The sequence below is a fragment of the Notothenia rossii genome (assembly GCF_949606895.1).
Source record: "Notothenia rossii genome assembly, chromosome: 3".
Taxonomy (NCBI): Eukaryota; Metazoa; Chordata; class Actinopteri; order Perciformes; family Nototheniidae; genus Notothenia; species Notothenia rossii.
In genome coordinates this window covers 40,508,704-40,524,348 of record NC_136901.1, presented here as the reverse complement: position 1 = coordinate 40,524,348, position 15,645 = coordinate 40,508,704, and the positions used below count along the sequence as shown (strand labels likewise).

Sequence of the window (15,645 nt, the reverse complement as noted above, 5' to 3'; positions counted from 1 at the left end):
AGGAAATCAGCATGTGTGTAAATCCTTGAATTGGCCTTAAAGTAAGAATGCAGTCAGGCTATATTGAAACAATGAACTGTCTCCTTTCTGCCTTGTGTCTTTTTGACTACCGTAAATAATGAAAACACTTACACTTTGAAATACTGCTGAAATGTTTTTTTATTTTGTACATTTCTACCATATTTTAGTTTAGTCAAGTATCGCCAAGAATGACGCCCCTATTTGACAATTACACACTTCACGGTTTACCTATAAATGTGTGGAAAGTGAGGGTGTGGACGAGACCGAATGTAATCCCCCCGTGACAAGCCTGAAATAAACGTTTGCTTTTTTTATAACCACGACCCTCCCTAACGCTAACCGTCGTTCATTTGAAATAACCGCCATCCTTCCCCAACGTCCATCATTCCAAACGTATCGGAGGAAGTGGGAATATTTACAACGATGCCGACGGACGTAGAAAAATTTGTCATGATTTTTTTCGAAATCATCCATCGACGTTATTTTATGCAGCTGGTTTTCATATCAATGTTTAAACGGTGAGGTGACACAACTTCATTTGACTTTTCTGTCACCTATTTTCTTCTCGTTGCATCTCCTTCTGCTTCCTCACATCATAACGTCTCTCTGTGTGAACTCGGCCCAAATTGAGCACAGATGCTCCAGCCTCTCTGCTGCTTCATGTTTCTTTGAAAACTCTTGATTGCCAGACTGCTTTTATAGATGATGCTAATTAGCATTCTGCCCGGCTCTGCGGCTGTAGTTTGTCACTGAGCTTAAGCTACTTCAGATGTTGAGCCCTTTTCACGAGGTGTTGACATTATTTTATCTACGCTGTGCTTTTTGGAGATTTGTGTTTTCGGGGTTTTGCTTAATAAGGATATTTTGTTGCAGCTGCAATACATTCTGGTCTACGGTTTGATCCTGTAGTTGTAGAAAGACAGCATTTCTCTTGAGAGACAATGCAAAATGACGACTGAAAAGCAACCGTTATTTAATCTTTTTAAGGAAAACTGGACTTTTAAACCTGACGTTTGGATGGCAGACTTCATTTTCTGCCGTTCACTCTCATCATAGTTGCTGGGAATAACCACCTAAATGTCCAGTGAGCTACATTTCTATCCTTCACCTTTGCAAATGTCGGTTTCTTTTTCTCTCCCGGTCGACCTGTCTAGGCCCAAACTGTTGACCTGAACTGTTTTCACAGCTCCTGTACACTTCCTTTTTTTACTGTGGCATGCACACACACACACACACACACACACACACACACACACACACACACACACACACACACACACACACACACACACACACACACACACACACACACACACACACACACACACACACACACACACACACACACACACACACACACACACACACACCAGGTCGCCGACTGGCCTCTGGAGCCCTCGGGGTGTGTGTGTATAAGAGGTGGGTTGTTTTCCAAGCTACATTTTGCTGCCACATGGATGTAGAGTGGTTTAGTATGTCTGCCTGGCAGGTCTGCTTACACACACACACACACACACACACACACACACACACACACACACACACACACACACACACACACACACACACACACACACACACACACACACACACACACACACACACACACACACACACACACACACACACACACACACACAGTCCAATTCGAAGGGAGTTCCTCAGTCAGTGAGACAAGGCTCCCTTTCACACTCCAAGACACAGCATCAGATTGGGTCGATTGTGTACTTATTTGGTGTGTGTGTGTGTGTGTGTGTGTGTGTGTGTGTGTGTGTGTATGTGTGTGTGCGTGTGCTACTACGTGCATTATGAGCGTCTCTTCATACTTTTCCTCTTTCCATTCCTCTCTATTTTCTTTTCACACACACATTTTGGCAGCATACCGATGGTTTCATTCGTCTTAAGTCCCCGGGAAAATAATTGTGCGTCGGTCGGACAAAAAAGTTACACTAAAGTCATGTGTGTGTGCCAGGGGTGTGGTCTGGATGACATTCAGTGTAAAAGGTGAGAAGTGTACACCCCCCTCTTCCCTCCCAAACACACACACACACACACACACACACACACACACACACACACACACACACACACACACACAGAGAGACACACACACACACACACACACACACACAGACAGAGCGAGCATGGAAAAGTTGTGATGTAATGACGCCACACTACTCCTGCAGGAGAACACGTACATACAGCATAACGGATTACTACACACACACACACACACACACACACACCCGGTGGCGTAGACGTCGCCACGGAGACGCAGGCGTCACAGCTTCACACTGATTGCGCAGACTGAAACACACTTTCCTTCTCCAAACTGTAGTGAAGCGAGTTGGGAGTCTTTAGCTGTAAACACTCGCTCAGTTTTGCACAAAAACCCCAAAACCCAGAAACCAAAATTGCCACCGCAGCATTACGGCTGATTTTTAGCGCCGGGTCACGGCAGCAGACTCTGATCCGAGCTGAAAACCATAAAGAGGGCTCTCTTAATGATGGAGGGCATACACGTTTTAGGGCTTTTTTTTCTCCTGGATGTATTACCTAGCAACTGATAGAAGTACAAGCTGCATGTGGAGCCACCAAACATGATGTGTGTGTGTGTGTGTGGGGGGGGTGTGTATGTGTGTGTGTGTGTGTGTGTGTGTGTGTGTGTGTGTGTGTGTGTGTGTGTGTGTGTGTGTGTGTGTGTGTGTGTGTGTGTGTGTGTGTGTGTGTGTACTTGTTCATGTGATTAATCGTTGGACAAAAGCAGAAATCAAAGAGTTGAGAGTTTGTGCTTTTCATTGTTAAACTACAGCGTTACATGGATTTAGGGCTGCTCAATTAATCGGATTTTAATCGCAATTACGATTATGGCTTGCAACGATTACGAAAACAACGTAATTGAAATAAAATGATAATTTTTTTATTGCTTTATTTATTTTTTTATTTTTTTTATTGGTTTTTCAGTTGAGTTATACATAAGGTTCAAGGTAATCAACTGTTAAAAACATACTGTTGACATTTTTTTTCTCCAATAAATGGATGTTTTCAAAGTAAATGGATAATCGTTTTTAATAATCGTGATATCAATTATTGACCCAAATAATCGAGATTATGATTTCTGCCATAATCGAGCAGCCTTACTGTTACTGCAACTATTTCACTTATACTTCTTTCATCGCTGCAATTTTCTGCAAAATATCTGCGAATGAGATGCCTCGTAAAACTGTTTTTGGTTTTCATGTGGGTTCCCCTATAACATGATAAGCGCTCAAAGTGTACATAAATAAAAATAGTCACTTTTTGTGTTCGCCTTTACAATAAGATTTTGAAAATTCAACGCCAATAACACCATTTTATTGAAATCGATTTAAACAGAAATAACTTCAAAATAAAACATATAAGGTTTTTATTTGCCTAAAATAATACCTTTACATTACATTAAGCGTCGTAAGCATGCTTCTGTAACTTTCCACAAGTTATAGTAACCTGACGCTATTCTCAAATTCAAAACGCAATAATTGTGTGTGTAGTTCGGCGCCTTAACTCTTAATACAATTGAATATTTGAACATATTTTATATTATATGAACCTGCAGTAATCTTCTACATTATATATCTCTCTTATAGTGTTAAGCTTATTTTACTTGCATGTACAGTATGTTTTACTTTAGGCCATCGAGTGGATGGCGTGCAACAAAAGCTTCTCGCCATATTTAAATTAACGGCATAAAGACTTCACGATGAATCTAAATTCACCATAAATCTCTTACAAACTAAACTTCCCTACCTTCTTCTTGCCTCCAGCTAGCGAGCGCACAGGGCAAATCAAAAACTAGGTTGTTGTGAGATGTTCTCGCCCATTGACTTTAAGGTAGAAAAAGAAAAGGGGCGCCGGCACGTTGAGAACAGCAAACGCAGCTTAAAACTGGACCCCGAGGCATCGTTAGGAATAAAATACTGCAGCGAGCTGAGCGTTAATATTTAGGATCAGAGTCAGGGTCAGCATGAGGGTAAAAAGAGTCGGGGTCAAAGGTTATGCACACACCAACGAGGGTCAGCAGGAGTGTTTAATAACAGAGTAAGGGAATATCCCTATAGTGCTTTTAGCTGTGTGTGTGTGTGCGTGCGTGCGTGCGTGCGTGCGTGCGTGCGTGTGTGTGTGTGTGCAGTATGGACAGGGTAACCGATGTCCACAGACTCCGTTTTATATAATTTTTGAACAGAGATTTATCCGATATTTTACAAGAAGCTCGATAAAGGGGGGGGGGGGATTTTCCACACACGCCGTCCAAAACACGCACACACAACTCTGACAAATGCCACCGCGATCACAGTCTCATAAAAACTCTCTCTTGTTCTCCCTCACACACGCACACGCACGCACACACACACACACACTGTCCGAGCAGCAGAGCTAGCTAGCGCGCCGCCATGCTAAAAATACCCCGTCTGTTCTGTTGGGGTTGGCCTCGGGGCAACCTGGGCTTATAAATGTCCCCTTTGTAGCGCAGTGGAAATGTCCAACAAATGACTCTTTTATTAGGGCAAGACAAAAAAACACAGCTAATTATGTTTACTCAGATCAACGCCGCGGCTCCACCAGCACACACACACACAGCCAGAGTGTGTGTGTGTGTGTGTGTGTGTGTGTGTGTGTGTGTGTGTGTGTGTGTGTGTGTGTGTGTGTGTGTGTGTGTGTGTGTGTGTGTGTGTGTGTGTGTGTGTGTGTGTGTGTGTGTGTGTGTGTGTGTGTGTGTGTGTGTGTGTGCAGCCAGAAATATTAGAGTGACGCTCAGAAGGAGCAGAGATGTGTTTTGGAGAAACAGAGGCTGATGGGAAAACAGTAGCAGGAAATAACTGACAGCACTTCTGAGCGGGAGAAGGGTTGAAACAAAGGGTCAGAAAGTGATACTTTGCGGGAGAAAGAAAGGGTTTGAAGACACAGTAGGTGATATGCTGATGATGAAAGCATTTTTAAACTAAGTCAGGAGAAAGTTGACATGTTGTGGAGTTCACGGAAAAGTCGTTTTTTGCAAACAAGTGGTAAATGTTCAATTTGTGTTGACCTCTTGCTCTGTTTCCCACTTATTAATATAAGTTTATTTCAGCTAAACTAATGTCATGTCATGTACAATGGACATTTATAGGCTAACTGTACATGCAGTGGTGGAAGAAGTATTCAGATTATTTACAGTAAAAGTACCAATACATGGGTGTTCAAAATCTTACTTAAGTGCAGAAGTATTATCAAAAGTAATAATAGCAATTCTGCAGAAAAATAGCCATCTATGTGTGCTTTATCGTGTATATATACATATGATATTTTTTTATATAATATCGTTGCATCGAGTAGCATTTTATAACCCTAACCCTTCTGTTCTACTGTCGACAAACAAAACTCGTAATAAATTGGATAATTTTACTTTTTTGTACCTTCAACAGTTAAATCGCTGTTATGTTAACATTTCTAAAAAAGTAGCAAAAGATGTTGAATCAATTCTGTAAAAAATCATTATTTACCTTTTCAAATGTTGTGGAGTAGAAGTATAAAGTAGCATTAAATGGAAATACTACTACTTAAATAGTACTTGAGTAAATGCATGTTTATTTAAACTCAATGATGCGTGATATTTTCTGGGTTCGAGCCGTTCGATTGTGTCTCGATGTCGAACTGCAATAACGCAATATATTGCATATAAATGAATTCAGTTTAAATTCAAATGTATTTCCAGAGTTGAGCTGCGGATGTCTGACTGGGTATGTCCTCTCATTGCAGGTGCAGCGGTGGATGCACGATTTGCCGGTTGTTCAACGTCTAACACGGGTAAGGCGATGAAACAACGTTTGGCGACGATGCCACGCGGGAACAAATGCGTCAAATGTTGTCCGGGAAAAGGACGAACATTTCATAAATTGATCATTAAAGTGGGACGAGAGCGACAGCAATGCACCTGCAGGAATTGAAAATGCATTAAAGATGAGTCTCGCAAGTAAAGCAAACGCTGAAAATGAAAAAGGGAAAAGGCGACAGAGAATAAGAGAGAGGAAACGAGGTCAAAGGCTGTGAGGGAATTCCTTCTTTCTTTTCAGCTGTCAATCATTCAGCCGGGGCCAGAGATACCAAGGAACCAGTGTGTGTTTTATAATATGTGTGTGTGTGTGTGTGTGTGATTGTGTGTTTGAATGGCGCGATAGGTCCTCGACTTGACAATGAACCCCGTCCCTTTGCGGTCACGCCAACACATCAGAGGAACAGAGGGAAGACGAAAGGGACGGAACAAGAAGGTGGGATTAGAGGAAGGATGTGAGGAAGGAGGAGAGAGGGAGAGAGGAAGGTGACAGAAAGATAATTAAGAAAATGGAATGAGAAAGAGAAAGGTGAGCGCCAACAACGAGGCCAGAGAGCGTGGCGGAGAGATGGAGAGGCTGCTCGATTCAAAAAGGACGGATTAAAGAGAAAAGGCTTCGGATAGTTCAGCCAAAAAACACTGAGAATAGAGAGGGGGGGACGGGGGGGGGGGGGGGTTGGCCCCTGACCCGGGGACATTATAGGAAGGGAGATTACGGTTGTTCAAAACTCTCTAAGCACTCACCCTGGGACCCCAGCTAATACCCTGACACACACACACACACACACACACACACACACCGAATACAGACAGTGTGGGACTCGAGGTAAATCTCTCTCGTTGGTCATAAGTCTCTGGAAAAGTCCAAAACAAACAATGAAAAGATCCTTTGTGTTTCCAGCGGCTCAGTTTCCTGATTCCTTAAAGCTCGGTTTCATTCATTGTTTTCCAATTTTTTGTTTTTTATATCATATCAACGAGCCGTCCAACTGCTGGAGATACGAGAGCGACAAAATGCGTATTCATCCGCAACTGAAAATAGTCCAAGAAAAAATAAAAGTTCCCCTATTTTAAAAAAACAAAAAAATACATCGCCCAGCTTTTTCACGGAATGACGATTTTACTATTTTTAATACAAAACAAAATGGCGAACGAGCGCCACAAGCAACTTCGATAACAGAAGCTAGCTTAAGGTTATATAATGATATGTTTCGCCTTGTTCTTCGTATTTACACACACGTATTTGAAGTTTGTGAGCTCGGTTACACACACGTTCTCGCGCTCATTGAGAAGCCTGACATTGTGCTGGATTCTCGGCCAGGGACAAGAGTGTTTGGAGGGGAGATCAGTGTGTGTTCGGGGTGAAGGAAGGGGCTGCCAGCACCTCCTGCTAATCCCCACAAAGTGAGGAGGAAGAGGAGGGCAGGGATGGATGGAGAAGAAGAAGAAGAGGTGGAGAGATAAATGCTAGTTTACAGCCATGTGTTGACCCCAAAATAGTCGGTTTAGTTGCTGTTCCATTGGGTTATTTTTGCGCTAATGCTACGGCGACAAAAACGTGTATTATTAACATGTTTTTATCGGCAATAAAGTGAAATACATTTTCGGTGAAGATACTGAAGAACATTCCGGAATGTTTAAAGAATTTAAGTTCGGATATTTAGGACTATAGCCGTGAACAAAATATAAATAAATATATATAAATCAAGTTTTTTTAATGGAGCTCGGAGATAGCTTCCGCGTCAGATAAAACATTAACGCAATAAAAAACAAGTTAAATGAAGAATAATTATTACATTTAATGCAACGCAATAAAAAAAAAATGGCGTTCTGTTATAAATCCAATAAAATGCGGCGAACAATAAGCGACCGGGCCGAAAAACATGTAGGGAAGCTTGTAAAAAAGGTTAGCATGGTGTGAGAGCGCTTGGAGGTTCAAGGGTCCTGCTTTGAATGTTAACACACACACACACACACACACACACACACACACACACACACACACACACACACACACATAAAGGGCTTCCCCCTCCATGAACTATGTATCTCTCTCTCCCGACACACAAAGAAAGAAAGAGTTAGGTGTGTTTGCTATGCTACATCTACACGCTTCTATACGTGCCTCTGATGCATGTTATGTTACTTTGTGTGTGTGTGTGTGTGTGTGTGTGTGTGTGTGTGTGTGTGTGTGTGTGTGTGTGTGTGTGTGTGTATATGTGTGTGTGTGTGTGTGTGTGTGTGTGTGTGTTGTGTGTGTGTGTGTGTGTGTGTGTGTGTGTGTGTGTGTGTGTGTGTGTGTGTGTGTGTGTGTGTGTGTGTGTGTGTGTGTGTGTGTGTGTGTGTGTGTGTGTGTGTGTGTGTGTGTGTGTGTGTGTAACCGCAGCTATGCAGGGCTGGACCGCAGTAATGGAACTTTACTATAGATGAAGCCACCAGGCCTCACAAGCCCCGCTCTGTCTGCGCTGCCTAAAGGCACAATCCACCCCAAAAAACACATGTGCTGAAAAGGCCCCGAGGTGATCGCCTGTCTCCAAATGGAAAAACGTGTGTGTGAGAAACCGCCCAGGTTTTTAGGACCCAAATCTTCTGCAACACGACTTTCCGATAGCATACGTAATGTTAGATGTATCTTTGGCCTTTTCACTTAATATACTGAATTCAAATGCAGAAAAATGGCTTGCAAATTGTGTCAAAACTTGAGGAAGACTATCATTAGTTGGCGGTACAAATGAACCGTTGTCATAAAAACGACTGCACTTGAACGCACCGTGACTGCCATGAAAGACAGAAAGAGATTTAAGGATGATTTCCCCGTTTAAAATAAGTTATTACCTTTAGTGGATCCTTTTACTGCCTGTTAAATGTTCAGGCATTTGGTTTGTTAAAGAGCTGCCAGAGTGAGCAGGTGTGGAAGAGGAAGAGGAGGAAGAAGAGGAGGAGGAAGAGGAAGAGCTGTCATCACTCAGAGAGATGAGAGAGTTCTGGGTCTGCAGGACTGTTATTACTCTGCCCACCGTCATTTACACTTCATCACAGACAGGCTGGCAGACAGAAGGACAACGCATTAGTGTGTGTGTGTGTGTGTGTGTGTGTGTGTGTGTGTGTGTGTGTGTGTGTGTTTGCGTGCGTGTGTGTGTGTGTCTGTATACTGTGTCTGCAGTATATATGCAGGTAAGCTGAGGCTAACATTTTTCCAAGTTTGACTTGCAAAAGGAAGACAAATCCACAGATAAAACCTTCTGAATTGGAATCGATCGTGTTTCACACACACACACACACACGGACACACACGGGGACACACACACACACACACACACACACACACACACACACACACACAGTACAGTCTGAGTGTCTGTGCCATGTGTTCATTTCCTCTGACCCAGATTCAGTCCAACCCTGTCTGCACTGCACTCTCTGTGTGTGCGTGTGTGAGTTTGTAAGTGAGTGTCCACGTGTGTGTCCTGTGTGTGTGTGTGTGTGTGTGTGTGTGTGTGTGTGTGTGTGTGTGTGTGTGTGGGTGTGGGTGTGGGTGTGGGTGTGGGTGTGTGTCTACGTGCGTCTACGTGTATTTATGTGTGTCTACGTGCGTCTACGTGTGTTTATGTGTGTGTACGTGCGTCTACGTCCCGTGTGTGTGTGTTTATGTCTCTAATGACAAATCTCTGAAGTCTTCAAAGGGAAGATAACTTATTCTTTAATCATTTTTAAATAACTCCATTACCCAGAATTCCTAGAACAATATATAAGTAACCTTAGCGCTGTCCAAAAGTCGCTTATTATTTCACATCAAAATTCATTCAAAAACGCGTCTAGGAACTTTTCTCTTTACTGACCTCTAGTGGCCGTAGATGGTAACTACACAAATCCAGCTCATGTAAATTTAGTCACGAAGAGTTGTGCGTCGGAAACGACTCTTGATGCGATGTGTGTATTCTGCATATCGCAATGTTTATTGTGACCTTTGTGCATCAGAGAATACAGCATATTTAGATATTCAATCCATTTGTAAACAAAGATGTATGGACTAGAGAACTTTCTATTGGCTACAAAGAAAATCCCATTAACCTCACTGATTACGCAATATAATATAATAATAATAATAATCAGCTTTAAAACTTCAAAAACATACATTTTACAGTATTTATTCTAGAGTATTTCTCCGATAAATAGGGCAAGGTGTTCTCTCGGGTATACTTTAGGAAAACCGTCATGCAAGTTGTGAAGAGTTTATGGATTTATGTCACTGTATATGTTTTAATTTACGTTGAAAAATGCTTGTTGGCATTCTTTCTGTTGTGTCTGTATGCACCTGTATGGAAAGCATACTGTTGTATCTGTGTGTGTGTGTGTGTGTGTGTGTGTGTGTGTGTGTGTGTGTGTGTGTGTGTGTGTGTGTGTGTGTGTGTGTGTGTGTGTGTGTGTGTGTGTGTGTGTGTGTGTGTGTGTGTGTGTGTGTGTGTGTGTGTGTGTGTGTGTGTGTGTGTGTGTGTGTGTGTGTGTGTGTGTGTGCTCGGTAGTAACGCTCCTGCTTGGCACGTCCCTTCACAGAGTTCCAGCTCCTAATGAAAGCAGACAGGACTCTGGCAGAGTGACCGTAAAACTTTTTTCGAACTGCAGATCGCTTTAAAATGGATCCGTCACAAAAATGTGCTTCTGCTGCTGCTGCGCGTGTGTCGAGTTAAAAATATACTTTAGGTATATACACTTACATTCAGATCGAGAGAGAGAGAGTGTTTATGTAGGAAATGTGGAAGAGATGTGGCAGGAGTGAAAGAACAGAAGAGAATGTGAGTCAAATAAAAAGGTAATAAATGGATTTTAATATGCAAGAAGACGTATTTATATTTCCTTTATTAAGTGCAAATAACACCTCTCTTTTTAATTTAAGCGGGAAAAATCTATCTTTTCTATCGTGTTTTGTGACGATGTGAAAACAACGCAAATAGGAAAGTAGTCGCCCATGTCCGGCCTGTAGCTTGTGTCAAAGCCTATAATGTGTTTTTTGGCTGCAGAAGGTAGCTATTTTCGGCAAAAAAAAATCCCACAATACACTGCCTGCCTAGCTTCAAATTGAAAAACACAGTTAGCGAACTGGTGGAGACCAAAACGGAGACATAATATCGGGCTTAGATGTGTCAGGTGGGAACAAGCAAGACTCCAAATGAATGCTAATGTTGCTCCGTAACGCCTGAATGTACATGTTTGCAATGTTAGCGTAAAAGCTAGCACGTTTGTCCCTCTTTAATTCGTCTCTGGATCTGTTTCAACAGCCTATGCCTCACTGATAACCTATTGTTCGTCATGAAAGTGTTTATCAACAACTTTTTATCTCGTTATCAATTGCGCTCTAGAGGGATAAATCAAATGTGCAGCTGTTGTTCCGACACTCTTAATCAAGACCGTTTAGCTACAAAAAAAAAAAAACATCTGCAGCTTAAATTCTGCATTTCTTCCACTTGATCACAGGCTTGTCGTCTCCGTTAGTAGACGAGTAGCAGAGACATAAAACAGCATCTGGGCGAGAGAGGTTTCATCAGATCTCTCTCTCTCTTTCCCACAGCCTCTCACTCACACACTGCTTCACTGTGTTCACGTCATTGCTCATGACTTCATCCCCACGCAGCCAGGACTTCGCTCTGCGCTGAAAAAAAGCTGCAATGTTGATTTTAATTAAATGTATTATGTCAACAAATGTCACAACACTGTATTAATTAAAGTCAACGGTGAAGTTTGTTCAGCGGCTTCAGGAAACAAGCAACGCCGCTGAGGCTGAAGGTCGGAGCTGGGAGCTGTCCGACGCGCTATTAAAAAAATGAATTGCTTGGATGTCATTTATTGAATGTTACAATGTGCACGAATAAATTGTATTCATTATCAAAGTGATCGTAACGTTAGTGGTCACAAACACCATACACACAATAATATATATTCAAAACCATAAGTGGTGTGAAGTAACTAAGTAGATTTACTCAAGTACTGTCCTTAAGTACACTTTTCTACTTCTACTCCACTATAGTTCAGAGGCAAATTGTGTACTTTTACTCCACTACATGTATTTAATACCTTTAGTTACTTTACAGATGTGGATGAATGATGTGAAATATAATCAAGTGTTAAATCAGACTTTAGTTCCACCTGAAGTAAATCCACAAGCTACCCTACAGTATACAAAGTCATTCAAACTAGCTGCACCTTTACCAGCTTTGAGAACACTTTCATGATCAATCATTATAAAACATATCATATCTATTATTCTGAAATGGACCAATCTGCACAATGACTACTTTTACTGTCGCTACTTTCACTATATTTTGATGAGAATACTTTTCTACTTTTACTTGAGGAACATTTTGCATGCAGGAATTTTACTGTAACAGAGTATTCCTACACTCTGGTACTTCTACTTTTACTCAAGTACAAGATCTGAGTACTTCTACTTTTACTAAGTACAAGATCTGAGTACTTCTACTTTTACTCAAGTACAAGGTCTGAGTACTTCTACTTTTACTCAAGTACAAGATCTGAGTACTTCTACTTTCACTCAAGTACAATATCCGAGTACTTCTCCCCCCCTCTGCCATTCCCCATACAAAATTGGAATTCTTAGAGCAAAATGCACCACTATTCTTCGTGTAATGTCTCCTAGACACTCTTTTTGTTGGGACATTTGGTCCTCATAAGTATAGTCAGTCACACAGGCTTTCATTCCTCCATCTGACTGACATGCCCCCCCCCCCCCCCCCCTCTCTCCATAAACTTGGCCGTGGTCCTCGGTTGCATTCCGGGAACGCGTCTCTCTCGGTGTCAGATGTAACGGAGAGGAGCACCGCGAGTTCAACCCCGCACACGGCCAACGTGCTTTCCTTCCTCCCCCCTTTTGCTTTTCTTTTTGAGGTTTCTCTCCCCCCCCCCCTTAACCCCTTGCTCTCCCCACTTTTTGTATTTGTTCTCCTCCAACCCCCCAGGTCTTTCTTTCGATAGAGTTTCTGTCTATCATCTGATTTGTGCCCAAACTTTGACTTTAATTAGTGTAGTATAGCATTAGATTACACATCAGATGTTACAGTGCGCATTTCTCTTTCCTTTCCTCTGAGCTCACAGGTGAAGCACACTCATTGGACCTGCTGTGAGCTAAGCATTATGGGATTTCATATGTCTGATTATTTTCTTCTGTTTGGATGCAAAAAGGTAGAGGAGTGAAACATCCCACCAATACATGATCCCTGCCTGAGAGCTCCAGAGAGTCACGTGCACTTTCGGTTTTCTGCAATCTGTCAATCAACGCGTAAGAGAGTGATTTCTGAAACATGCAGCATGCTGGGAACTTTTTTTTTTAAAACCACTATGAGCCCAGAAAAGATCTGAGCTGACAGAGAAGAGGAGGAGGAAAAGTAAAGAGGGAGTGCGAGGTAATCATCATTCACCCTTTCACGCACAGAGCTACTTTCTTTCCCTTCCCTTCCTAATGCCAAAAACATCGCATTCTTGTAATTTCTTGCATTTTAAACATCCCATTTTTATTTGAAATAGCGATGCTTTGTACTCCACTCTATATCGGACTCCTACAGACGCCACTTTACGCATATCAGCCCATCAGATATGATCGATGCTTCTCGCTCAGCCTGACTCCAGCTGCAGGACGCGTCGCGCCACAGTTGGCTGACCCCACTCGCTCCCGTCTGAGATAATAAAAACAGTGATCTGATAGGCTGAGTGTGAGACAGATTGCAGGGCTGTAAACTAATCAAAAGTGAAGTGAGAGTCTTTGATGGTCGTGTGTCTGCCGGCGGCTGCGCGCGCTCTGGAGCCATCACAGGATGAACCGCTTTAAACACACATCAATATTTTACACGAAGAAAGATATCCCCGGCTAAAATAAGACTGTTGGAGAAGATTCAACACTGTGCACGCTGGGATGTTGATGAAAGTTGTACAATTAGGAAGAAAAATGAACAAAAAATCTGGTCGTTATTTGCTTTGTGAGCATCACCAACTGTAGCAAGTAACGCATGTTTAAAAATCTGGCGAAAAGTGCAAATTTGGTGCGTTAAAGAATCCACCATATCTATCGATTTCAAGATGATCTCCCCTCTCCGCTGCAGAATAACTCATCAGTAACTTGATATTGCACACAGAGCCCCGTTAAAGCAGCGCACTCACACTAAACCAAGTGAAAAGTCTGATGAATGAAACGAAACATGCAATAAAACAAAGTCCTTAACTGCCCAAAGAATCAGAAAGAGAAGTTTCAAAACGCTGATTTCATTATACTCCGATAAAAGTCCGACTTCACTCCGGGACTTTTCCAACTCCCGGACATCGTGTGGCACCCCCTCCCAAAACCCCAAGCACGCGCTTACCTGCAGGAGCCAGTGGCAGGTCTCTCCGATGAAAGGGAAGCCCATGGATCCTTTGGGCATGGGCAGCTTGCAGTTTTTATCCCGCGTCGCCGTCCATCTGAGCTGCCACAGCTGCTGGGACACGGCGAGCAGCAGAGCCATGGACACCAGGCAGGCGGCCAGCGTGGCCAGAGCCGAGACCAGGTCGAAGGTGTCGAACAGCATGGTGATGGAGAGCCGGGAAGACCTTCAAAAAGCTGGACAAAGTTGCGCTGAAGTTTCTTTTTAAAAGTAATTTCGTCACAGAAATGTCCAGATATGAAAATCCCGGGATGATTTGAAAGTTAGATTTTTTTTTAAATGCGTAAATTATCCTTTTACGCACTCCAAAACCAACGCGGTTAGTGTTCTCAGAATGAATGAACTCTGTGGAGAGCGCTTCTCTGTCTCAGATAGATTGAGTCTCTATCTTAAAATAGTCTCAAAGTGGCGTTTTTGTGCGTAAAAAGTGCAAACCAAAGAGTGGACAGATGGAAGATGCTACAGGTGAGCTGCGCCAGAGTCACACCTTGTGGAAAAATGAAAGCATTAAAACTCACTTGTTTTAATGATTTAAGCATTTGGAACAATGGTCACACACGGCTCGGGGTTGTCCTGATGTCATGTTTAGTCTCGTGAGTGGGACTTTAAAATGTGAAAAATCTTAAAACGTCTGCAAGCAAAAAGCTCAAGGTGGCACGTTTATGTCAGGACACACGTGGAAACAAGTGCAGCCGAGCTCACTTTACTTTGTGAAACTTCTCGAAGTGATGGAAAGACTTAAGGTTTTTTTGGGGGGGGGGAAGAAGGACAACTCTTCCAGGATTCGCGTTTCTCTCAATTCCTCCAAAAAGTAGAAAAAGGCCTGTTCGCAGAAGCTGTAATCTCTCTCTGCTTGCAGGAAGGTGAAGTGTTAAGATCCGTGAGAGTGGAGAGATGCTCACCGTCCTCCTGCTGCTGCTCTTACTTTCTGTCCTCTCTTCTCTGAGTACCTTTCTGTTTCTCAGAGTGCGACCCTCTCTCTCTCTCTCTCTCTCTCTCTCTCTCTCTCGCTCTCTGGCTGCCTATACAAGTCACCCTCAGTGTGTGTGTGTGTGGGTGCGTGCGTAAAAGAGTGTGTGTGCGTCAAGCCAGAGGCACCAATGAGTGTTTATATAGTGCGGAGGCAACTGGAAGGCGAATAGGCGGCCAAGGGCTCCCGTCGCCCCCCTCCGACCCCACCCCACCTCACTGGAGAGAGACTTCCCTCCCCCCTCCGCTCCACCTCTTACAGCTCCTGGAGGGACCCCCCCTCTCTCCTCCTCCTCCTCCTCCTCCTCCTCCTCCTCCTCCTCCTCCAGTCTTTCTCCCTCCCATCTTAGAAGAAGGGGGAGAGCGTAAAGTGAGCGGCAA

General features: G+C 43.0%; 1 protein-coding gene across 1 annotated transcript in view; it reads right to left on the bottom strand.

Annotated features, from left to right (window-relative positions):
- The window catches only part of cyp26b1 (cytochrome P450, family 26, subfamily b, polypeptide 1), a 38,001-nt gene extending 22,612 nt beyond the window's left edge, over positions 1-15,389 (bottom strand). Inside the window, exon 1 of the mRNA XM_079672383.1 lies at positions 14,236-15,389. Coding sequence (XP_079528509.1) covers positions 14,236-14,439 — 204 coding nt within the window. The 5' untranslated portion in view covers positions 14,440-15,389. The remainder of the gene's footprint in view (positions 1-14,235) is intronic.
- Positions 15,390-15,645: the final 256 nt, after the last annotated feature.